This window comes from Lygodium microphyllum, chromosome 1 (assembly GCF_053477565.2).
Source record: "Lygodium microphyllum isolate KBCC chromosome 1, Lygodium_microphyllum_v1.1.10, whole genome shotgun sequence".
Lineage (NCBI taxonomy): Eukaryota > Viridiplantae > Streptophyta > Polypodiopsida > Schizaeales > Lygodiaceae > Lygodium > Lygodium microphyllum.
Window position 1 is genome coordinate 162,295,479 of NC_141135.1, and position 26,952 is coordinate 162,322,430.

Below are 26,952 nucleotides of genomic sequence, written 5' to 3' on the forward strand. Positions count from 1 at the left end.
GGAAGAGGTTATGAAGGATAGGGATGCTTATCTGATGCACCTTGGATCAATGGAAATTGAAATGCAAGATCTGAAAGCTAAATTACTGCATGCATTGAAGGAAAAGAGACTTGCTGAGGAGCAGTTCATGAAATTGATGGTGTAAAAAGACATGGAATGAAATGATGCTTCAATTGTTAAGATTTTGAAAGAAGTGACCTCTAAATGTGATCAGTTTGTTGAATGGTCAGTGCTTGTACACATTGAGCAGCAGGATGCAAAGCAAAACAGTGCAAGTGCAGTGGTTCAGGTCCCTGCACAGAGTAACCACAATGTTGCAGCTCCAGTTTTGTGCCTGTGGAAAGGGCAATGTCACTGTAAGTAGAATTGTGGGTCGATTATCTAAAACCACAGTGATTTAACTTGATGCTTCAAACCTTTTTCTAAATGATAAGACATTGAAAGAACAAGAACAAGCTAAAGAAGACGGAACTCTGAAAGTGACTGTTGCTGGTGCGGGGAATGTGCAGGCAACTTCAACTGCCATTCAGGCTTATCAAATATTTTCTTTATTATATTGAGCTTGGACTTGGGGAGACACTGTCTTGAAGAATGTCATGTTTCCTAATTTTGACAAAATATTTCCTAGTTTCCTTTTTTTCCCTTTTTCATAAAGGGTAATTGTATTCGTTTACCAAAGACACAAAGTGCAAGCAAGCTATAACTGACAACATAAGAGTCACAACTGGCATATTACTGACAATGCAACTAAAGAAACCGCGGCATGCCAAGAAAGCAAGTCGTTCCTAGGAAGAATGTCTGCAAGCTGAATGATGCTAAACTCCTAATGAGGAATTACTCTCAGTTTCTATTTCAGTTGATAATTATGCTGACGTAGAATATATAATCCAGGGATTAGGGGATTCAGGTCCCAGCTGCCAAGCAACCATCCACCAGGCTGAGCCAAGTGTTAGGGCTTGGATTACCTTAGTAGATGAATGTAGCTGTGAAGTACCTTAGGGTATCATGAAACATGAAACTTAGCATTTGTATCTCCTAGCTGTTAGTTCCCTTATGATACTGCAATGAATCAATTGAATATTGATATCACACTAGCTCTTTGATCTGTGTGTCAGGATTCTCTAATTCTATGTTTCCCAACGAGCTATGTTGTTAATAATGTCAGTTTTGGCTTTCTATTTATATGACTAATCCCTGCTTTGGTGCACTGTTTAGTATCCGTGACTAGTATACATGATAAGGTTTAAGCATACATGCATAACCTACAACAGGGATTTTCCACAAAGGCCCTTGAAACCTTGCACTCTTCACTGCATAGAGATCAGGTCCTTGTATACAGGGATCTCCCTTTACATGATATGTACTGCCACCACACACAGCACATGGTAAAAGCATGATACCTGATGTCTCAAAATATGTCACCTTTGGACATGCAAATGTCTCAGATGGCAGATATTTTACAGGATAGTCCCACGAACAAGCAACGCTTAGTGTTTATTCACTCTCTTTACAACTGATTAATGAACAGATAAAAAGCTACTCTAGAAATACTAATGTATTCAAATGCAAGAGGTAGTTCCATGCACACCAAAGTCCTTTTACATTGAAGCGTCCCACATAGAACAGAGAAAGATAAAGTCCTTTTAAATTGAAGTGTCCCACATAGGAAAAAGAAGGTTAAGGTTGGTTTCGGATTATCAGACTTACTTGCCCAACATCAGCTGTAAAACATATAACCTCACAGCCATAGTTCTCTCTGCAAATAATCAACCTCTGATCAAAAAAGCATACAAGTTTGTATATAGTTTGAGAATCTCTTTACAACAGATCATATTTGCCAATAACTTAAAGAAACGCGAAATAAGCAGCTAGTTTTAAGGCATTTATGACCCAGAAGCGAAATCTGGGAAATCCAGTCAACTCCTCACCTTAACCAAGGCACAATCACAGAAGTATCTAGGCCCCCACTATATGCCAAGACAACTTTATTTAGTTTCCCTCGAAGTCCACCGGTAGACACTGGAGAAATATATTTTGAAGAATTCTCACTCAGAACCATCCGAACAACTGCAATTGTAACGTTGAAAACCATAGTGTCAGCACTTAAAAGTAGGATCTCACAGTGAACACAAAAAAAGCCCAATACATCACACAAATCACTCCTCAATGCATTTCACACACAGCTGTTTCGGACCTTCCAGATGATCTTAAAAACTGCAATTAATCTTAAGTAACTCTTAAAAAGGGAATATGCTCCAGCGAATTGACCTGCCACCATCCTCATTCATAAGAACCAACGCAGTCAGTTAACTGTTTGATGGCTATAAAAGACTTGATCTCAAACCTCTAACCATCCATCCATTCTTAACTCACCCTCCATAACTGAAACAATAGCACTCCCTCTTCTTGTTTAGGCAGTTGTAGTTAACACAGTTAGGAACTCACTTGTGGATCCCAAGCAAAAAGGAATGTTGTTGGAGGGGTTTTTGTCGAAAGGTCGAATCCACCAAGGATCAAAGATAGAAAGAAATAGAGATAGGAGATGGAAGAAAAGAAAAAGAATAGACAAGAGGTAAACACGACAAAGACAAAGCACAATGAATTGAATCAATATGTATTGACAGAACTTGAAATCCTTTGTCTGGCACTACTTAGAAGCAATCTCCAGCCATTAGATCTCCTGGAGCTCCCTCATAGACCAAAAACGTGGATCAAAATAATAGCCTCCTCTCTGCTGCTCGGAACCCAAATCTGATGGCTCCGCTGGCTTCAGAAGGGGGGTAACACTCCAGGACACTTGAACACCTGCTTTGGAATCTCCTAGTTCACTCCTTCTCCTTCCAATTCAAAGTGCACTTTTCAGCCTGTCAACAGCAATCGCCACCTGTGCGATTTCGTCCCTCTTTCTTTTTTATGAAAAATCCAATAACTGGTTAAAAAAGCAACTTACTTTTTGCATGCCATCCTAATCTAGAATCTTTTCTAACTTTTTCGGATTTTTACAATAAATAATATCAAAAATAGGCTAAATTTTGAACAATCCATGCCACGGACACTAGCACTAATGACTCAAATCACATTGACTCTCTACATTAATAAGAAAGTCGGATAATAATGCACTCCAGAGTTTTTCACACCGCCCACGTAGTGGCACAACATCCACTCCCTCTGAATCTGCACATCCTCCGGTATGTGCCAAAATCCTAGTTGTCACTTGATTCTAAGTCCTCCTCATCCTCTGCAACCATATCCTTTGTTTCTTCATCTTCCTGGCTAGCCCTTGCATCATAGCCACTATTTTCTTCCAATTCTGGTAACGCATAGGTATTAAATTCCCGCCTCTTAAATAATTTGTTTCTTTTCCCTGCTACCGGAAGTCACTCTCATCAGACCATTCATCTCTCTTTGTTAATGTACTCAAATATTGACCAATTCTCAGTCACTCTCCTGCATATTTGTCTTCCAGAAACACTTCTACACAAGATGCAAAACATCTAAAGTGTCTTCTCTTTGTTGTCCAAGCTTCTATTAATGTTGTAGCAATACCTTGCATTGCTAAATTCACTCTTACAACATCATTTTCAGCTGCAAGAAAGCCATCTTCTTCCTTCTTATCCATCATCCCATCTTCATTCTCATAGCGTGCTCGAGATAGCATGTCTACCATATCTCTTCCTGCAATATGCTAAAGTTCAGGGTTCAAAGATTTAATGTATGCAATCCACCAGAGCATAGCAATGTCCGGGGTAGCACAACTAGTAATCATACCCAATACCAGCAAACAATCGGTCTCAATGACTACATGAGCACCCATAAAATACTCCTTATCACATTTAAGGGTTGTCACAATTCCCCATAATACTCTTTTAACTTACGGATACCTTCTCTCTCGTTCAATCAATACTTTAGCACCAAAGCGTATCGTATATCTTTGCCCTTCCTCATCATCTTGCCCAATTGCCCATCCAATCCCGATTGGGCTTGTATCAATAGTAATAATGATAGGCTTTCCATGTGAATAGTCAGCCTTTCTCAATGTAGGAGCAGATTTTAAAAGCTGCTTCGATTTCTTCATTGCTTTCTCATGCTTCCTTTAATGAAATCTCTGCTAACCTTTCCTCAGAAGCTAAGATAGAACATCAGCTACATGTGCAAAGTGAAGAATTTATATCAAATAGAACGCACATGCACCCAAGAATCCACGCACCTCTGATACATTCATGCATACATCTTGCATTCTATCAATTCCATCTATTTTTTTGGTGATGGTCCTCCTGCCCAACAATCAAAACCTCTTCAACTCCAAAGACAGACTTTTGTCCAAAAAGAGTTAAATGAACCTCTTCTAGATGTGTCAAAATCCTCTCACAATCCACAATATGGTCTGCAACAAACTGTCTGCATCCATGAGCATCCATCTCTTCATTCTTTTCATCCACTGCACACCCTTTGATTGAAACATCATCCAAGAAGGGCATTGTCAATTGTGGTATAAAATCCCTGAGTGCCCTATTCATAGCATTTGTCATGTGTGCCACTAAGTTTGTTGCACCCTGCGGGAGTGTACACATCCGTCCTAACCCCAAGGGAGTCTTCATGGTTGTAATATCCCTGCTTTCAATTGCAAGCTAAAACTGATCATACATCGAGTAAAGATCACCTACAAAATAGATTGCTCTGCCTGCAAAAGCCTCTGCAAATTCATCAACCACAAAACCTGCACCCACATTTCTTATGGTCACTTTATTGACCGGTTGCATGTCTTGAATAAATCTCAAAGTCCCATTTTCTTAAGGCACGGTAAACCAACGATTTGAGTACGGGGCTGAAGAGGGCTCCAAGATCTTCATGTGAATCTTTTCATTTAGCAAATTCATCAGCTTTGGCAAGTAAGCTTCAGGCACTGGAATAGGCCTCAAGTTCCATGGTACATGTGGCACAGTAAATATTACCATAGGAGAGACAACATTTGGATCCACACAACCTATTTCAATTGGCTGAAATGCAAATGCATTTCCATGCCTAGCCAACATCTGCATAAAACAATCTCTTTCAGCAGGCAAAAAAAACCCTTCTGCACTAACTTTCAATTCCTGTAATGTTTCAGATGTAAACTCATTGCCTATATCTTTAGGATTCTGTAAGCTTGGCTACCTTGATACTTTTTCATACAAACCCTCACTTTCTCTTAGAAGTGGCAAAGCAATTGGTTTCACCTTTTTGTCAATTGTCTTATACTTAGTCTCCACAAGTGCTTCAGCCCATTGTAATCCTTCCTGCTGAGCAAACAATGCTATAACATCATACATGTCCAAAGAACATACTGACAACACTCTGTTTTTAGCCTCATTTTCTGCATGTATAGTTGCTGAAATTTCAGCCATAGTGTCATTAATATTCAGCCCATAAAAGATGTCTGAAATGCCTTCATTTTCAGCTAATAGTCCCAATGCTCTCAGTTCCTTAGTAGCCCGTTTCATAGATATGTGTTCAGTCTTGCACATAGCTTCTATGGGCTTAAACCAACTTGAACTGTTTGCTGTAAACTGAGAATAACCAATAATAAATGCATGCTTCATTCCATCAAGAGGCGAGTACATCCTTTGAACAGCACTACGATAACCCCGCATTACAACAATGCTTAATGAAAATCCAGGTCTTTGAATTCCCTTGCATTTAGAGCCAAAGGAGACTCTCGAAGCGTATCACAATTCCTAAGATGATTAACACAAACAGTAAGAAATTGGACTGCTTTCCTCCCAATCCTTGCTTCTGACTCTTGCATAAGCAAAACCATCATCAAGCACCTTTGTTTCCATACGCACTCCTGTAATATAGAGCTGTCCCAAAATCATTGCATATGAGAAATTATCTTGCACGAAGAAGTATTGCTCTTCTTGTACATCACCAATCGTCACTTTCACATTAGGACATGCAGCATAAAGCTCTCCCGAAGAATTATTTGCAACCCTCATACGCCAACCATGATCAGTATCCACACGCCATGCACCATTTTCATATAATCCACGCTCAATGACATTTATCTTAGACCCATGGTCAAGTAAAGCAACACAAGGAGTTTCACGTTCCCCTATTTTCACTACCGTTTCAGTGGTAGCCCTGGCCCAATGATTTCTTGTATAACGACTTCGAGAAAATAAATCCTAAAGTCTCTTTCCCGTATTGTTGCATCTGCCTTACTCCACCATGCATATTATTACAAGACAATACATTTTCAGCCACTTTCTTCTCCTTTCCACATGCTGTCCACTGATTAGTAGCATTCTGCATAGATAATCCAGCACTTACTTCATGCTCATATTCAGCCCGAATACCCAACAAACGAGTTTCCTCTTCAAATTGCAGCAATGCACTAGTGGTATCACCAAGAAAATGACGCTTCCTCTTAATTATGTCAATGATCTCATCATGAAATTCTCGCTTGGCGATGCCAAGCACCTCTCCCAAGGTGAATTCCACCCGACTGTTTAAGATCCGTTCTTCAAGAACCTTCTTAGGATCTGTGGCTGTCTCCATGTCAGACTACAACTTATATCTTGGCTGCTTGCTCTTCTTTTTGCCCTCTTGTTTGTTATCTTGATTTTGCTCCTGACTAACCTCTTCCGTAACATGCTCGAGAGACGGCTAATTTGTAGCTTTAGCCTGATCCACACTTCTTCTTGTCATTCTTTTAGATATCCCTGCATTATCTTCATCTCTCTTTCATTTTTCTTCCACAAGTACATCCGTGTTTTGTACCTTTGCTAAATATGCATCTACCGGTGATTCCCAACCAATTATGTCACGAATGTCTTACCTTGCATGAGACATTTCACTATCAGTGACCTTTCTATTTTCAGTTGCATGTAAAGCACGTGTCCATATTTTAGCCTTTGGACCAACCATCACTTGGCCATGCATTCTATCCAACTGTAGACCAAAAGTAAAAGCATGTACCGCTGCATAAGCATTTCGGACAGCCAAGTCTTCCAACAACTTCTACATACCTCCCTTTCCAAAATTCAAAGCAAGAGGCAATCATGTTTCTTGTGCATGAATCTTGCCATCTTTCCAAAAGATGAGTTGTCGTGCCAAGGCCTCCTGATAAGCAACACAATCCTTTCTCTCATGCTGCAAACTATCACACCACATACATCTTTTTCCTGTCTTAGGGGCTGCTGTCTGTCTCCTTTCGTCTTGTCCTTTTTCATCCAATAACTTCAATTGAAGATCACGGATCCCTTTTACCAATTCATCTAAGACATCTTCCCTAACAGATGGAACAATAGCAAGTACAACCATAGGGTTAGCCATAGAAGTGGGTGGCTTACTGTATACTTCAACTATTTTGCCCATAACAGTGAGCAAGCTAGAGACATGCAATCTTTCTCTTTTTCTATGGTTTTTGACAAGTGCAATAACAGCTTCCTTGGCACGTCTCCACTCTGTTTTCAGTCATGTCTCTGTAGTCTGATCCTCTAGCAAATCATCAAGCTTCTCTTGTAGCTCAAGATCTGTTGCTTGTAGAAACAATTCAATTTTCTGACTTGCAAGAGCTTGCTGTTTTACAAGATCCAACTACTCAAATCGACTTTCAAATTCTCTTCACAATTCTGTAGCCACAAGACCCTTATTGGGTTGTAAAACCCACTCCTGAAAAGTATTGCACGTAATCAAAATGGTATCCTCAATGTAAAATTCTTCCCTGAGTGTCTTCTTGAAAGCTATCCAATCAGCATCCTGCATATATAATTCAGTAATTTGTGATTTCAGTTCATATACAGTAATGCGTATAAAATACCGGCTCCATGCAAGTTGAGCCATCCCAAAGAATTCCGTCTTTTGAGCATAAGTATGTACATATATAGATACATTCCTGCCATTGAATAACTTCATCTCACACTCAATTGCTTACAGGGCATTCATCACAACACTTTCTGTTTGAGCAAAAGCCTGCATCACCTATTGTTGTTGTTGTACCTGCATAAGCATATTCATATTTTGTACCAACTATTGCAAAACATCACTGGAGATTGTGTTCGAAGGTTCTCCCATCTTGTCTTTCCTTCTTCTGACGACTTTTCACGTTGGGTTTACCAATGTCGAAGGGGTTTTTGTCGAAAGGTCGAATCCACCGGGGATCAGAGATAGAAAGAAATAGAGATAGAAGATGGAAGAGAAGAAAAAGAATAGACAAGAGATAAACACAACAAAGACAAAGCATAATGAATAGAATCAATATGCATTGACAAAACCTGAAATCCTTTGTCTGATACTACTCAGAAGCAATCTCCAGGCATTAGATCTCCTAGAGCTCCCTCATAGACAAAAAACGTGAATCAAAATAACAGCCTCCCCTTTGCTGCTCGGAACCCAAATCTGATGGCTCCATTGGCTTTGGAAGGGGGATAAAACCCTAAAACACCTAAAACGGAATCTCCTAGTTCACTCCTCCTTCCAGTTCAAAGTGCAGTTTTCAGCCTGTCAACAGCGATCGCCACCCGCATGATTTTGTCCCTCTTTTTTATGAAAAAATCCAATAACTGGCTGAAAAAGCAACTTGCTTTTTGCATGCCATCCTAATCTAGAATCTTTTCTAACTTTTTCGGATTTTTACAATAAATAATATCAAAAATAGGCTAAATTTTGGACAATCCATGCCACGAACACTAGCACTAATGACGCAGATCACATTGACTCTCTACATTAATAAGAAAGTCGGATGATAATGCACTCCACAGTTTTTCACACTATGCCCGCGTAGTGGCACGACAACGCCCTGCCTATAAAGAGCCACACACCACTTCCCAAATGTCTCACACATGCCCATTGGGGACCACGTGTGTTTATACACACACACCATGTGCCTTGTGCCTCATGCAGATTGGTTAATGCAAGTGCAGACCAAGTACCTCCCTATCATGCCTACAAACTACAACTGTCTGAAGAGTTGTGTCACTGTTGGACTCTGTCAAGATGTCAACATCATGCCCATGAGACAATGGGCAAACACATCAGGCCTGTCAATGCTTTCCCCTCTACTAAATGCTCATCATTTGGCCACATCAGCATGCACGACCCTTTGTGCCTGCTTTGACTAACCACCCATACAAACCACAACTATACCTTCCTAACCATATCTGACTTGTCTAACCCAAATTGAGCCTTGAGCCACATGCTAGTCTATATAAGTGGCGTGTTCACTTCCAATTTCGTCCCCATACAAGAAACTAGGACAATTAGATTGTGGCTAGCTTTATTCCCAACAAAGCTCTCCTTTGATGGAAAGACGTCCTCGAGACACAAACCTACAACTTGAAACAAGTTTGAAATTGCATTCCAAAGGGATTTTTGAAACCAACCTTCCTTCTTGGAAAGGATAGTAGTTCCTTGATTAAGCACTTAATTATAGCAATCAGTAAATAAACATAAATTGAAATGCACAATTTACCTTAATAATATTGGACAATGGACATCAGGTTGGCCCCAAAACTCACGCCCCTTTCAGTATTTCTTTAATTTTAATTGCTAATGGATTGAGTACAAGCTGAGATTCCACAATCTCCTTTGCTGATCCAAAAGCCCCTTCTTGTACATACAATCAACAAGCAATTTGGCCCAAATGCCTCTTGATTTTCAGCCAAGAATTGCACAAATGAAACTACCAACTGGCCAAATGCTGCCCCAATTCACAATGGATGGCCTAGCATCTGAAATCTATGTCAATTCCACGAATTTTGGGTGCTGATTTCAGTGTACGATGCCTTCTCCTATTGGCACGGGTCCCAAGGTGGTGCTAAACCCTAATTTTTGCAAAAATTTAGGGTTTAAAGCATAGATCTCTCTGCTATCCACCAAATTTGGCTGAGATCTGCTCAAAATGGATTAGAAATGTTAATATCTCCTAAGCTAGAGTCACATAAGTTCTTTAATCCTGCAAGTCACAACTAACTCTAGGTCACACCCAATTAATCAAGTTCAACAAGTATCTTCAGGTCAAGTTTTGCAAGTTCTGTAAAGCGACTAAGTTCTGCAAGTCTGCAACTCTGCAAGTCACATAAGTCTGCAACTCTGCAAGTCAGACTAGTCAACTGGAGTCAGAACTGACTTGTGCTCAAAACTCCTAGAAGGACTATTCCTGCGCAAAAACTCCAAACTGCAAAGTTATTCATTGGAAGGTACTCTACCCATACGCAGGTTTGCCGGAGTACCTAAAAATAATTAGCTACAAAGATACCTAGTTAATTTCTTGTAATCCCACAAGCTTTCTAAAATTTTATTTCCTATTGAGAATTGATAGGCCAATTTAATATTTTTGTTAATGACAAATATATCATCTTTGAAGCCCAAAGCATTCAATCAAATAGATAATCCAACTAATGAATTAATCCTCACGAAGATACCTGGCCAATCTTGAGTTTTTCAAGCTATGGCTATTATTTTTCACAAAATCTCTCCTTCAAATAAGACTTCGATTACCAGAAAGCGGCCCTGTACATCATTTTTAATAAGAACAGGATGGTATTTCTCATGGACAATCATCAGCACGCCCGAACAGTGCATAGCATGTGTCCCCGCATAAAACAGGCGGAATCCATGAAAATCCACAACTTTTCCTACTTCACCGTGACTCTTGTGCTCAACCGCACACAAGACATCCCACTGGTTCTCATGCAAGACACTCCACATGGCATGTTGCTTATGAAGAGAGCAAATGCCTCGCACATTCCACGTGGCTATCTTCATATAGCTTCAAAAAAGAGAATCAGGAACGAGGCACCTGTTGCCGCGATTTCACCTTTTCCGCGAGAGCATCCAGGACACCCTCATCCAGAAAATCAGCCAACACTGCAAAAGAATTCTGGCGGCCCGCTTTAGAGGTAGAAGAAATATCCACTGCCTTGGGAGTGGGGCGGGGATAACGCCGATCCCAGGGTGTAATCACATTACCTCTAGTATCAAACGCCAGCTTAGCAGGTGGGCCCTTGGGACCGTCGGTATAGACTTTCCTTGTAGACTGATTACGGCGGGCAGAAGGGGCCATAGTACGCGCAGCATGCTGTGAAGAGAACATTTCTTTCCTGCGCATATACGTGCGCACGGAATCCTGTGAAGCATTAGGCCCAGAATCCGCCAGGCCTGCATCCAACTTTTTACCTTTTTTTGGGAGTCCCTCGGTCCAATCCGTGCTACTGGAATCCAGACCCAGGACCTGTTATTTACCTTTATCCACAACATTAGGTGGCTGGAGAGCCTCCTGAGCCGGGGCATCAAGCACCATGTCATCCTTAGGCAGCACAACATGTGCATCATCGAAAGACGGTTGTCTTTCTGGGCATTCGGCCATAAAATGCCCCAATTTGCCACATGAAAAACAGTGTCCTGCAAAGTTGCCCCATTTCAAGCGAAAATGCAAAGGATGCATGCCAGAGCACTTGAGGCGAAGCCACGCCGGCCTTCTCCTGGCCGTGTCCCATAACATACATAGACGGTTTCGATTCATAGCCCTTAGGCTTGGGGAAACCAGCACCGTTCCCACAACCGCCATCGCATCATTTAACAATGGCCAATAGACCGCCGGACAATTTTCCACTTCCACCCACACCGGGCATTCTCGTTGAAGCAGGCGCTGGAAGTCTGCCATAGGGCGCCATGGCACAGCATGGACCAAGCGGTGATCGAAGAATAATGGCAACTTGGACAGGAGCTCAGCCTGATGTGTCTCTGATTTCAGCAGCACCTCATAAAAGCTGCGGGGTCCAAGGAATATCTCCTCAACACACTCCCCTTGCAATAAATGGTGCAGCCACTGGCGAATATGGGAAAGCACTGGGATCTCCCGAGTCAAAGAGTTTCATGATTATGCTGGACATAATCGCCAAGCAGAGTATTGGCAAAGTCCAACAAATGCTCCCAGTCAATCTCCTGCGAATCCACAGGATCAGAGGCAACCTGTGCATAGGAACGTTCCTGAGGGCCCATTGTCTCCTCCGAAGTATGCTTTGAGCGTTTACCCGCAGGCGGCAATTCAGAACCCGAAGGCATCTCCTCCGTGCACGGCACCATATCCTCTGGTTCCTCTGTATCAGAATCAGGGCCAAGGGCTACCACCGTCCGATCTAGAAAATCCATATCCAGGCCAGCCATCCTGCTGTCTTCTCTCTCTGTCAGGGCGCGCAGGCAAGGGCAACGTCGCAGGGCCGGTCAGTCGACTTCACCGGTGTGGCGACGTCTCGGGTCTGCAGGGCAGGTTAGGCGACCTCACAGGTTCAGCAGGGCGGGTTCAGGAGGGCGGGTCAAACGAGGAGTGAGGCGGGAGCACCGACAGAGGGAATCGCGAGGCAGGTCTTCGTGCAGACGCAAGGACCGGCTGGCAAGGAACTCGACACAGTCGTGCGCGCGGGGTCCCGCAGACGGGCTGATCAGCGTCAGGCAGTGATCAGTCAGGGCACGGACCAGGGCAAGCTTGGGCGAACGGGCGCAGGCAGGCGCAACCAGGCGTGAAGTGGGGCAGCGGACGAAGGCGGGCAAAAACGGCAAGAACTGGGGCGGACGAAGGCGAGTAGTGAGGCGGGCGCACCGACAGAGGGAATCGCGAGGCAGGCCTTCGTGCAGACGCAAGGACCGGCTGGCAAGGAACTCGGCACAGTCGTGCACGCGGGGTCCCGCAGACGGGCTGATCAGCGTCAGGCAGTGATCAGTCAGGGCACGGACCAGGGCGAGCTTGGGCGAACGGGCACAGGCAGGCGCAACCAGGTGTGAAGTGGGGCAGCGGACGAAGGCGGGCAAAAACGGAAAGAACTGGGGCGGACGAAGGCGAGCAAGAACGGCGCGAACCAAGGCGGCCTGGTCCGAACGAGCGCGGGCAGGTCAGGAATCTCTCTCTCTCTCTCTCTCTCTCTCTCTCTCTCTCTCTCTCTCTCTCTCTTTTTTTCGTAAAAGGTAATTGTATTAATTACGAAAAAAAAAATACAAGATTACTTGATTACAAGATACATGACGACAATGCAAGTCATCGTGCGACGAGGTGCTAAGTACTACAAGTTACAATTTCATGGCAAGGATGCGGAGGAAATTGCCATATGCCAAGGACGGAAGTCCTCCGTAGAGAGCAAATTGTCAGATGGGAGAGGATCGAGGTGCAGCTGAAGTGCAGTAGACAGTGTGAGAGTGAGAGACAGAGTTGAGCACGACACCCAATGCAATAGTACTGAATAGAGTGTAAGTTGAAAGTACAAATGATAACCCTTATACCTTAGGGTTATAAGGGGCTGTTCACACCCGAACACAGTAAGTGCCCGTAAGTGTGCACCACAAGCACATACAAAATAGTACACATAATCTGGGGGAAAAAACCTCTCCTACCGAGAGTAAAAAGTGCCCCAGTGTCCTAGTGATCACCCGCACACTCCCATATGAGCGTAGGCGTAAGTAAGGCGTGTGAGATACCCAACAAACCCCCCTGGAGTGAAGAGTGATCAAGTGTACAAGGATCATCCGCCACCAAAGGGCGTCAAATTCAAAGCATCGCGAAATGCTTCAAATTTGTCTCGGGAAAGAGCTTTGGTGAAGATGTCTGCCACATTGCTGGTGGTAGGACAGTAGACAAGGCTGATATCACCTGCATGTAGCCTCTCTCTGACAAAGTGGTAGTGAATCTCTATGTGTTTCGTGCGAGCATGAAACACAGGGTTTCCTTTCCACTGCAATGGCACTCTAACTGTCAGTATATAAAGGAGTAGGCTCCGTAATAGATACATCCAAATCAGCAAGTAAGCGTCTAAGCCATACGCACTCAACTGCAGTAGTGAAGGCTGCCTTGTACTCAGCTTCACATGACGACGTGGCAACAGTGGATTGTTTCTTGCTAAGCCAAGAAATACATGACGAGCCAAGAAAGAAACAATTGCCACTAGTGGAGTGACGAGTATCAAAATCACCAGCCCAATCAGAGTCACTGTAAGCATGTAACTGCAGTGGTCCCCCCTTGGCATAAAGCAATCCAAGAGCTCTAGTACCCTGCAAGTAACGAAACACACGCTTCACAGCTTGCCAATGCGACATACGAGGCTGATGCATGTACCTGCTCAAAACTGAAACGGCAAACTGTATGTCTGGCCGAGTGTGGCATAGATAGATGAGACATCCCACTGCTGGAGCATAAGTATGGATATCAAACAAATCACTGTCATCATGTAATGACAGTTTGAGCCCAGGTTCCATGGGTGTACAAACTGGCTTGCAATCCTGTAAGCCAAACTTCTCAAGAAGTTGCCCAATGTACCTCGACTGACATAATCCAATGCCTCTAGCATCATGTACAAACTGGATGCCCAAGTAATAGTGCAAAATACCCAAGTCAGACATGTCAAAAGTTTGCTGTAAATTATTTTTGAATGCTGAAATCTGATCAGCACGTGTTCCAGTGAGCAAAAGGTCGTCTACATATAGACACAAAATCAGCATGGATCCCCCCTCTTTATGTACATAAAGGGTAGACTCAGATGGGCTGTTTACAAACCCCTGACTAAGCAAGAAAGCATCTATCTTTGCGTACCAAGCTCGTGGAGCTTGTTTCAAACCATATAGAGCTTTTTTCAGCTTGCATACTAAATTTTCTGAGCCTTCAACTGCAAAACCAATGGGCTGCTGTACATACACTTCTTCCTGAAGTTCCCCATGTAAGAATGCAGTCTTTATATCCAGCTGATGCACTTTCCAACCAAAATGTGCAGCCAAGGCAATCATAGACCGAATGGTCGTGATACGGGTGGTAGGAGCAAAGGTCTCCTCATAGTCAATGCCCTTTTTCTGTGCGTAGCCTTTAGCTACCAGCCGTGCCTTGTACTTATCTATGGATCCATCTGCATTCCTTTTCAATTTGTAGACCCATTTCGTACCAATGGCACGCTTGCCAACTGGCAAAGACACCAAATCCCAAGTATGATTCTTATGAATAGAATCCAATTCAGCTTGCATGGCTGCCATCCAATGCACACTATGTCGTGCATCCTCAAAACATTCAGGCTCCTCATTATCATGAGTACATGCTGCCATAACAAACTCCATGGAATGTGCTGAATCATGCAGTCGAGTTTGCCTTCGAGTACGACCAGCCAAGGGTGTTTCCAAATGACTATCTCTCATAGTCTGCGTGTACCATCTAGGCACCTGTCTTGCTTCCTGACTGTGTACAAGTTCCTGCTGAATTTCAGTTTCAGCAATGTGCTGATTTACTGCATGTTCCATAGGAGCAGCTGGCTGAACATTAGGTTCATTTGCTGAAGTACCAGCTGAATCACCAAATGTGATGGGCAGCAGCCCTTCAAAGACATCACGGGCAGCCTGATATGTATCAAAACCAGCCAAGGATAATTCTGATTTTTCATCAAATACAACATCCCTGCTGACAAAAACCTTCTTGGTCACGGGATCATAGAGTCTGTAGCCTTTGCTTTCGCTGCTATATCCCATAAAGATGCATTTTACAGCCTTGTTGTCCAACTTCTTTCGAAGTACCTGTGGAATATGGGCATATGCAAGACACCCAAAAGTACGGAAGTGGCCAACAGAAGGTTTGCGGCTGTGCCAAGCCTCAAAAGGTGTGACGGTTTTCAAGGCCTTGGTAGGGCATCTGTTCAAAATGTGGCAAGCGCACATGACGGCTTCCATCCAAAAACTATGAGGCAAACTCTTTGCCTTCAGCATACATCTGGCCATCTCCATGAGTGACCGATTTTTCCTCTCTGCTACCCCATTCTGCTGTGGAGTATATGCAGTAGTGTACTGATGGATAATGCCCTTCTGCTGCAAATAAGAATTCAGCATAGAGGACATGTATTCCCCCCCTCGGTCCGAACGGAGAGTCTTAATCTTGCAACCAGACTGAGTTTCCACAAGTGCACTGAAAGCCAAAAATGCATCATACACTTCTGACTTCTTTTTCAAGCAATAGACCCAGCACAAACGTGTAAAGTCATCAATAAATGTTACAAAATAGTAGCAACCACCCAATGACTGTGTCTGCATGGGCCCACAAACATCCGAATGCACAAGCTGCAATCTGGCTGTTGCTCTAAAAGCAACATCACGGGGAAAAGAGAAACGATGCATTTTCCCCAAAATGCAACCCTCGCATAAATGCTCAGGAGGTCTCTCCAAGAGAGGTAATCCATCCAACATCTGAGTACGCTGTAATAGCATCAAGCTGCCATAGTTTACATGCTCCAAACGAGCATGCCATAACTCTGCCTCTAACATAGCAGGAGTAAGAGTGGATGTCAAATATGCAGACTGATCTACCGAAAGAGCATCCAACTCATATAACCCATGACACAGAGAACCTGTCAAGACCAATGTCATGTGTTCCTTGTCACGGACCATGCAACGGTCATCATCAAAGGTGACCAGCAAACCACAACGTGCCATAGAAGAAATGGAAAGCAGATTCTTCTTAATGCCAGGCACATACAAAGCATCCTGTAGGCGGAGAATAGAGCCATCAATGGCTGTAAGCTGAATCTCCCCAATACCACGAACAGGGTATGATGCATTATTAGCACACTGAACAGACTTCCCAACGGGAGGTGCACCAAGAGAAGCAAACAAATCTCTACGAGATGTGATATGCCGTGAAGCACCACTGTCAAAGAACCAAGTGTCAGCATCTTCTGTAGAGCTAAATGCTCTATCAGCCCAAGAGACATCATAACTGCAAGTGTAAAAACAATAGTCCCTGTCTGCAACAAAGGACGCGGACTCGCTAGCAGTGGAAGGAGCTGCAGAAACAGACATCCCTGACTCCTTCTTCTTCTCTTTGGCGATGCGCTTCCTGCACTCAGTGATGTAGTGGCCAGGCTTCTTGCAGTAATGGCATTTTCCTTTCTTGGCTTGCGTGCCCCCCTGTTTCTGACTTGTCTGTGAAGTGTTACTACTACCAGAACTCTGCGAAGCATTTTTCCCTTGGCTGTTTTTACCCTTCTGCCTTGACATAAAAGCCTGCTCAGAGGCTATACCATCCACACCACTGTTCCGTCTAGTTTGTTCCTCCTCTAGAAGCAAACTGACAAGCTGAATGAAAGTGATGGGCTCTTTCGAAATCCTCATAGTGAGGTTCAAGGCAGTATGAAAAGCCAAGTAAGAGGGAGCCAGTGAATTCAATGTCGTAGAAATCAGCTGCGCATCTGAGTAGTACTCATCCACATTCATGAGTTGCTCCCGCAAGTCCTGAATTTTGTTGAGATGATCCTGCATAGAATCACCCTCATTCATCTTTAGAGTCTCTAGCTCTTTCTTCAAGAAAGAGATGCGAGTCTCATTCTTTCCTGCAAACATCTGCTCCAATATCAACCAAGCTTCTTGTGAAGAAGCTGCTGAACGAATATGAGGAATGATAGAACGCTGAACTGCCAATGCAATCAGCGACATAGCCTGTGCATCCCGTGTATCCCAAGTTTTCTGAGCTGCAGTTCTTGGGGGAAGTGGCTGAGCGGGCTGAGGTGGAGGGGGCTGAGGTTGCCCTCTTGCACGTCCTCCTGGAGGAGGAGTAGCGGGAGCCACAACTCCCGGTCGTGCTTCCTCTCCACTGACATAATCCCACAAATTTTTTGCCACTAATACATTCTTCATCATGAAAGACCAAAGGGAATAATTGTTCCCATCCAATCGGTCTTCCTTGGACACATAGGTGAATACATCTCCTCCCTGATTTGCCATTATTTCCCAAAAGGCAATAGAGCAATGTCAATGCAGTACGAGCTGGAAATCTGCAAATTTCCAGAAATTGCAGCAAACACAAGTCTGCAATTAATGTGCAAAGGGTACTCTGTCAAAAAAAACTGTCACTGATGCACGCTTCCCAAGGTGCAATTAGTGCTCAGCAGCACTAAAACATCAAAAGCCCCAAAATTTTCTGCCCAAAATTTCTGTCACAAATGTCTGTTACAAAAGCCCCAAAATGTGCATTCAATGTGTCACAGACAGACACAGCACGTTTCCCAATGTGCAAACAGTGCAGTGCAACACTGTTATGAATAAATCCCCAAAATTTTGCCAAAATCTCTGTCAAAAACAGTCGGTCTGTGACTGTATCAGCAGTTTAAATGCATCTGTCCTCCAAATACACAAAAGCCCCAAAATTTCTGACCATTCAGTCAGAAATTTGCATGAAATTTACTTTTCCAGTAAATCTGTGCCAACCGCGTGTGAACCGCCGCTTCCAGAATTTTATTCTGGGCTGAAATAATAAAATTTTTGAAAATTTTACCTGGTCATGTGGCAGAGTACTGACGTGGAGCAGGTCGTCTGACGGGCGGGCAGACTGGCTGACGTGGAGCTTTACAACGGCGGTAGGCAGATTGGCGGGCTGCGCGAATCTGAAGCGGGCAGGCAGGTCGCGAGTTGTGCGTGGTCAAAAACGGCGAGGTAAGACTGTCGCGAGCAGGCGTTGACTCCGCTTGCACGAAACAGGGCCCTGGCGGACTGGTGGAGCTGCTCGCGAGCTGACGAGCGACTGCTGACGGGCAGCTGCTGACGTGGACGACTGTAGTGAGAAGCCTGCACTGACAAACGTCAGCACCTGCAGCTGACGCGACACGCCTGCTGGTGGCGCGCTGGGACAGGGCAGTGTTGCGTGTTGATTGTGAGCTGCGCGCAGGGTAGTACTGGGCAGGTCTAGAGCTGGCGACTCGGGGGCAAGACTGACGGGGACTCCTGGCTGCTGACTGAGGACAGCTCTGATACCAAATGTCAGATGGGAGAGGATCGAGGTGCAGCTGAAGTGCAGTAGACAGTGTGAGAGTGAGAGACAGAGTTGAGCACGACACCCAATGCAATAGTACTGAATAGAGTGTAAGTTGAAAGTACAAATGATAACCCTTATACCTTAGGGTTATAAGGGGCTGTTCACACCCGAACACAGTAAGTGCCCGTAAGTGTGCACCACAAGCACATACAAAATAGTACACATAATCTGGGGGAAAAAACCTCTCCTACCGAGAGTAAAAAGTGCCCCAGTGTCCTAGTGATCACCCGCACACTCCCATATGAGCGTAGGCGTAAGTAAGGCGTGTGAGATACCCAACACAAATCAGAACGATGGAGAAGAGCTAACTGCCAATACAAGAGGCCCTTAAGCCTCCCAATATGTTGCTGAACATTATGGGCTGAGTCAAACAGAAAAGCATTCCGAATGGTCCAGTTATGCCAACAGCCCCAGTATCGAAGAAAGTGATACATGAGCTTCATGTGTGGCTGTGCGGGAGAAGGGTATTTGGGCTGGCCCAAAACCCAATCAAACGGGCGCAGTGTGATACCAACCACCCCTCGCCAAACGGCCGACAAAAATAACCAGACCTTCTTAGCGACGGGGCAGGAAATAAATCGGTGGCGAGCGGTTTCCATAGTAGTGGTGCAAAAGAAACAGGTGCCATTGGAGATTCGTCGCTTGGAAAGAGCCGAAGCAAGCGGAAGACCCCAATGATCACTCTCCAAAGAAAGACTTTATATTTAAAGGGTGTCTTGTTGACCCAGCCCTCCATCACAGTGACCCTCCACCAGGAGCGGGATTTACGCAATCCCCATAAAGCATTCGCTTTAGTAACTAGCCATTGATTATCTTTAATCAAGAGATGATACACTTGATTAGCAGAAGCTTTGCTCAAAGGCAGCCGGCCTTGTAGGTCCCAATCCTGCTAGGGATGATCCAAAGCAAGAGCAGGAAAGGGTTGTCTGTTCTGGAGCACCGTCACGAGCTGTTCCCATAAAGGCCTATATCCACGAGGGATCCGGAAAATCCTCCTAGCAGTACGAAAGGAGATAAGCACATTGCGACTGGCAAGGGTGGCATCCGCAACTGAAGACAAGCCCAACCGTGCCATCCGGTTGAATTGTGGTCTAAGCTCATGTTTACCTTCCCACGAAAGTAGACGCGAGACTGCCAGTAATTCCAATTGAAAAGAGTTAGTAGCCAAGCGATCCTCCGTTGGGTGCCACTGAGCCTTTCGAAGGACGTGTTTCCAGGAACACACCAAATGGGTAAGCAGCGATGAAGAAGGACTGGAAAACCGCGAATCCACATTAAGAACGTGCCACCAAGAACTCCGGAGTCGGGTATTGCCATGCCGAAGCCCATGACCCTCAAGGAAAGAACGGGCGATAGCGACCCACGGATGATGATCATCCGAGCACATGGCGCGGAAAAGCGACCAACGGAGTGCCTGCATGTGGGTGTGGGTATCTAAAATAGCTCCGCCACCCATGCTTTTGGGGGTGCACGCATGCGACCACGAGATCCAGGAAATACCTGCCTTCAATGAGTCCTTCTTCCAGAGCATGAAGCGAATAGACTGAGTGAGAGCATTCAGAGTCGTAGGAGTCCAGGGCAACAATGGCAAGAAATATGTGATCATTGGCAACATAATTATCTGGGCTACTTTGAGGCGGACATGAAAAGGCCAGGCCTGAGACTTCCAGTACATAAACTTGGCCATCATCTTCTGAGAAATCCACTACAGAAACTGCTTTGGGGGAACATCAACGCCCAATGGGTATCCAAGATGCTTGACAATGGAACCTCGAGGAACAACCAGACCTTGCCAGTCCAAGGACTGCAAGTCCGACTCCGTGCAGCTTAGAATGGCTGATTTGAGTGGATTGATACGAAGGCCTGAGGCCTGGCCAAAGAGACCCCAAACATCCAATGCTTTTCGAAGGTTATCCTTGTCCGCACGCAAAACCATAAAAGTATCATCCGCCAGGGATTGGCTAATGAAGTGTTGCCCTGTAGGAAGTGACAGTCCGGCCAGCTGGGAAGAGGCGGCCATATGTGATAACATGGAAAGAACTGGATCTGTCGCAAGGGCAAAGAATAAAGGGCTCAAAGGGCACCCTTGTCTGACAGAACGGGCAAGGACAAATGGCTCAGTAACACCTCCGTTCAGCATGACTCGCGAAGACGCCGCAGCACTAATGGTGTAGATCAGACGAGACATCCGAGCACCAAAGCCCATAGCAGACATGAGGTCAGCAACAAAAGACCAATCCAGATAGTCAAAAGCCTTTTCCAGGTCCAGTTGAATCAACACCACCTCCTGATTAGAATGCCGGGCATAATCAATGGCCAATTGGGCATTCAAAACATTGTGTAGAATATTTCGGCCCTTAATGAAACCGTACTGGAGAGGGTGCACAAGGGCAGGGAGATGCTTATGGAGCCGATTCGCCATTACTTTGGAAAAGATTTTGTACATGGAACCCATCAAAGAAATGGGGCGCCAGTGTGTCAACTTAGATGGCGAAGGAACTTTTGGAAGTAGTTTAATAAGTCCTTGTTTCCATGAGGGAGGCATGATCCCCGTTTCCCACACCTGCTGAAACAGAGCCTGCAATGGTTTCGCCAGTTGGGTAGCGAAAGCTTCAAAGAACTCATTGGTGAGACCATCCCAACCCGGACTTTTATCTTTGGGCAAGTGTAACAAGACATCCATAACCTCTGCTTCACCAATATCTAACTCCAGAGTAGCTTGCATGTCCTGGGGTAACTGATTGCGGACCAGGTCATAAAAGACCAAACGGGCCTGAGTAATTTGGGCGGAAGGAGGAGAAGCGGAACCGAGAAGGTCATGGAAATAATTCCTGCACATATGCACAATAGGCTGTGGATCCAGGATAAGGTGGCCTTGTGCATCCTCGAGTCTGGTCAAATTCTCTCGAGCAGGAGAGGCATGGAGGGCTCGAAAGAACTTGTGGGTCTAACATGCACTATCTTGCAAAGTCTCTGTTAGATGTTGCATTTTGGCCTGCTGATACGATTTTAACTGGAATTCTTTAACAAGATCGGCCACCCGCAAGGCCAGTACAAGCAGAAATGCATCATCCGGAGTGTCCATCAGCAGAGAGCGAACCAAAAGCAGCAGGTCCTCCGCTGCCTGTCGACGGCGCCGACAAAGAGAGGCATGATAGATCCCATATTGCCGAGCAACCCGCTGCACATTAGAGAGCAAACGGTCAAATGAGGCAGTGCCCTGAGAGGAAAAGTCCAAGGAGAATCTGTCAAGCATTTGCTGCATATAGCCCTGAAAAATTGTATGCTTTAAGTAGGAGGAGTTGAAACGCAAAGGGAGTCTCTCCAGAAATTGCTTGAAGGGGGCAATGGGTTGTGCAAGCAACTCGAACTGCAGAGGGAAATGGTCCGACAAGACATATTGCTACAACACTTTTATTTCGAGCATCTCAGGCAGAAAATCATCATTCTGCATGATATATATGCGGTCCAACCGTGACCATGTTGTGGCATACTGGGCCGAATGGAAAGTAAAGCCTGGAGAAGACGGGTGTAGCCAGGACCAAAGATCTTGCTTAAGAACAGCAAGAGCCAAGTCGTGCCACATACGACTTTCCGGCGCATCCATGACCGAGTGCTCCGATGTAGACTGGGAAGAATCAACACACATATTGAAATCCCCCATGAAGAAGCCGCGTCTGCCAAGTGACAAGGAAGTCTGCAAAGTCTGCCAAAGCTCCTGGCGAGATAACGAATCATTCGGAGCATAGAGGCCAAGTAACCATAGGATTTCCCCTTCGAATAAGATTTCGACCACCAAAAAGCGGCCATGAACATCATTTTTAATAAGAACCGGCTGATATTTGGCATGTACAATCATGAGCACCCCCGAATAATGCATGGCCTGTGTTCCTGCATAGAACAAACGAAAGCCATGGCAATCCACAACTTTACCGGCGTCACTGTGACTCTTGTGCTCAACAGCACACAGGACATCCCACTGATTCTCATACAATGCAGTCCACATGGCATGTTGCTTGTGGCGAGAACAAATTCCTCGCACATTCCACGTGGCTATTTTCATGTGTATACAAAACACAATCAGGTACGAGGCACAGCTTGCCTCGATTTGACTTTGTCGGCGAGAATGTCCAGGACTCCCTCATCCAAGAAATCTGCCAACACCGCAAAAGAGTTCTGAGGACTAGATTTGGAAGTTGAGGGCATATCGGCTTGCTTGGGGTTGGAACGTGGGTAACGACGGTCCCACGGAGTAATGACGTTGCCTCTGGTATCAAAAGCCAGCTGTGCAGGTGGACCCTTGAGACGATCCGAATACATTTTCCTGGCGGGTTGGTGGCGGGGAGCTGAAGAAACCATAGCAGGAGCAGAGCGCTCTGACGACATCATTTCCTTCCTGCGCATATATCTTCGCATGGAATCGTGTGAGGTAGAAGACCCAGTACTCTCCATGCCAGCACCAATCCTGTTGCCTTTTTTGGCGCGTACTTCAACCCAATCAGTAGCACGGGAATCCAGACCCGAAACCTGTTGTTTACCTTTGGCCAGAACGTGGGGCGGGTGGGTAGGATCCAACGGCGGGGCATCACACACCATATCTTCCATGGGCGGAGCAACATGAGCTGTATCTGAAACGTGTTGTTGCTCGGGGCATTCAGCCATAAAGTGCCCCAACTGTCCACAGGAAAAGCAATGGCCAGCAAAATCGCCCCATTTCAAACGAAAGTGTAACGGATGCATGCCGGAGCAATTGAAGCGTAACCATGCAGGCCGTTTCCGTGCAGTATCCCATAACATGCACAAGCGGTTGCGATTCACAGCCCTGAGACTGGGAGGGACCAGAACCGTGCCCACAGCGGCCATAGCATCCTTTAATAGTGGCCAATAAACAGCCGGACAATTTTCCACTTCTACCCACACAGGGCATTCACGTTGCAGGAGGCGCTGGAAATCTGCCATCGGGCGCCATGGAACCACATGAACCAACCGACGATCAAAAAACAAAGGCAGTTTAGACAGAAGAGCAGCACGGTGCGTCTCTGTTTTCAAGAGAACCTCGAAAAAACCCCGGGATCCAACAAAAATCTCTTCAACACATTCCCCTTGTAGCAGACTCTGCAGCCATTGGCGAATACGGGAAAGCAGCGGAATGCGACCGGTGAAGAAGAGTATCACCGCGCGATCATAAAATACCGAAAAGGAGCGTAGGACAGTTTTTGGCTCGACGGTAGCTTCCAGAACATCGTCTGGAGCAGAGGCAGAGAAGGCTTCCTGGTTGTGTTGAACATATTCACCAAGCAGAGTGTTGGCAAATTCCAACAGTTGCTCCCAGTCCACCTCCTGAGAGTCCACCGGATCCGAAGCAACCTGCGCATAGGAACGATCGGGAGTAACGCCTATCTCTTCCGGGGTGTGCTTGGTACGTTTGCCCGCAGGCTGGATGTCAGGACCCAGGGGCAATTCTTCAGTGCACGGAACCATATCCTCGGGTTCCTCAGCATCAGAGTCCGGGCCACGTGCTACCACCGTTTGGTCTAGGAAATCCAGATCCAAACCAGCCATCGTGTATGACAAACTGATCTCACAGAAGGACTGACTGACACACACACTCTCTCTCTCTCTCTCTTTCTGTGTACAGAGCAGAGGGCACGCGATTCCGGACGCTGCCTCTCTGACGAAGGTCAGGTTTAGGGTTTCACAGAAGCTGGGAAACAGGGCGTCTGGACAGCTCCGGGAGCAGGCGCGACAGTCAGCAACAGATGTTGACTTGTAAAGGGGCTGAAATCTGGCAAGGCGCACCTCTGCAGGATGTGCGGGCGGAGCTGGGGCAGGGGGGGCACTCGGGCGAGGCGTTTTCGGCGGGGTCTTCTGGCGACAGCGGCGGGACCTGCAGGCGACGGCGGCAGGACCTGCAGGCGACGGGACCTACAGGCGGGACGACGGGGCCTGCTGCGGGACGAGGGGACGACGGGACCTGCGGCGGGACCTGCAGGCGAGGGCAACGGGGCCTGCAGGCGAGGGCGGCGGGGCCTGCAGGCGAGGGCGATGGCGAACCTCACTCTTCTCTCTCTCTACATCTCTCTGAAAGGAGATAAGCACATTGCGACTGGCAAGGGTGGCATCCGCAACTGAAGACAAGCCCAACCGTGCCATCCAGTTGAATTGTGGTCTAAGCTCATGTTTACCTTCCCACGAAAGTAGACGCGAGACTGCCAGTAATTCCAATTGAAAAGAGTTAGTAGCCAGGCGATCCTCCGTTGGGTGCCACTGAGCCTTTCGAAGGACGTGTTTCCAGGAACACACCAAATGAGTAAGCAGCGATGAAGAAGAACGGAAAACCGCGAATCCGCATTAAGAACGTGCCACCAAGAACTCCGGAGTCGGGTATTGCCATGCCGAAGCCCATGATCCTCAAGGAAAGAACGGGCGATAGCGACCCACGGATGATGATCATCCGAGCACATGGCGCGGAAAAGGGACCAACGGAGTTCCTGCATGTGAGTTTGGGCATCTAAAATAGCTCCGCCACCCATGCTTTTGGGGGTGCACGCATGCGACCACGAGATCCAGGAAATACCTGCCTTCAATGAGTCCTTCTTCCAGAGCATGAAGCGAATAGACTGAGTGAGAGCATTCAGGGTCGTAGGAGTCCAGGGCAACAATGGCAAGAAATATGTGATCATTGGCAACATAATTATCTGGGCTACTTTGAGGCGGACATGAAAAGGCCAGGCCTGAGACTTCCAGTACATAAACTTGGCCATCATCTTCTGAGAAATCCACTGCAGAAGCTGCTTTGGGGGAACATCAACCCCCAATGGGTATCCAAGATGCCTGACAATGGAGCCTCGAGGAACAACCAGACCTTGCCAGTCCAAGGACTGCAAGTCCGACTCCGTGCAGCTTAGAATGGCTGATTTGAGCGGATTGATACGAAGGCCTGACGCCTGGCCAAAGAGACCCCAAACATCCAATGCTTTTCGAAGGTTATCCTTGTCCGCACGCAAAATCATAAAAGTATCATCTGCCAGGGATTGGCTAATGAAATGTTGCCCTGTAGGAAGCGACAGTCCGGCCAACTGGGAAGAGGCAGCCATATGTGATAACATGGAAAGAACTGGATGTGTCGCAAGGGCAAAGAATAAAGGGCTCAAAGGGCACCCCTGTCTAACAGAACGGGCAAGGACAAATGGCTCAGTAACACCTCCGTTCAGCATGACTCGCGAAGATGCCGCAGCACTAATGGTGTAGATCAGACGAGACATCCGAGCACCAAAGCCCATAGCAGACATAAGGTCAGCAACAAAAGACCAATCCAGATAGTCAAAAGCCTCTCTCTCTCTCTCTCTCTCTCTCTCTCTCTCTCTCTCTCTCTCTCTCTCTCTCTCTCTCTCTCTCTCTCTCTCTCTCTCTCTCTCTCTCGCGTTGTAAACTAACTGAATGGCTAAGACCCAATCCCCAAAAACGTTTTCTCAGTTTGCATCGGCATTTTTGCCAAGTGGCAACCTTCTAAACCCATTTTTCAACATCATCCATTTAATTAATTTTAAAATTAAATAATCCTAAAATTTAATTCCAGCCCTTCTAACCCTGCCCAAAATTAAATGCACCCGTCCATAATTAAATTGGCTAGGCCATTTGAAACCTCAAGTGGTTTCCAACCTCTGTTGACTCTTAGACTGGCATTAATTAATTAATTAATATTAGTCCCTAGTGTCACCACTGATACTTATTGGCCAAATAACTATTTTAGGGTCAAAACTAACACCAACTGATCCCCAAAGCCCAACTAGCATAACTTATCACAACTTTTTCCTTCGACATCCACTGCATCCTCGAGGTCCTTGGCCTGTTACCATGAAAATAACTGCCACGTGCATCACATGTGCTAAACAACCTTGTATATTTAATTAATAACATAATCAAATGTTATCAACAAGATTAAAGCATCTCAAAATGTCACATCCTCCTGACAATTTTCCTAGAGGATAACACATTGTAGCCTCATTCTACACATCAGAAATAATGCCTCCAAATCTCGCTTTCCAAGTTTACCTCATTCATAGAAGCTACATTTAAGGGACAACAAAAGCAAGACGTCAACGGAGCAATTAATGTTGCTTATATGCATGATGATATGCCCCTCTTTT

The 26,952-nt window shown here is 45.7% G+C and overlaps 1 protein-coding gene across 5 annotated transcripts in view; it reads right to left on the reverse strand.

Moving 5' to 3' along the window:
* LOC148041902 (argininosuccinate synthase, chloroplastic-like) overlaps nucleotides 1-26,952 on the reverse strand; it is a 143,181-nt gene that overhangs the window by 36,708 nt on the left and 79,521 nt on the right. For all 5 annotated transcript variants that reach the window (XM_087683942.1, XM_087683947.1, XM_087683944.1 and 2 more), the window contains 2 exons: nucleotides 1,929-2,067; nucleotides 1,708-1,756 (listed from right to left, as the gene is read on the reverse strand). In XM_087683942.1, the coding sequence (XP_087540068.1) occupies nucleotides 1,708-1,756; nucleotides 1,929-2,067 (188 nt within the window). The remainder of the gene's footprint in view (nucleotides 1-1,707; nucleotides 1,757-1,928; nucleotides 2,068-26,952) is intronic.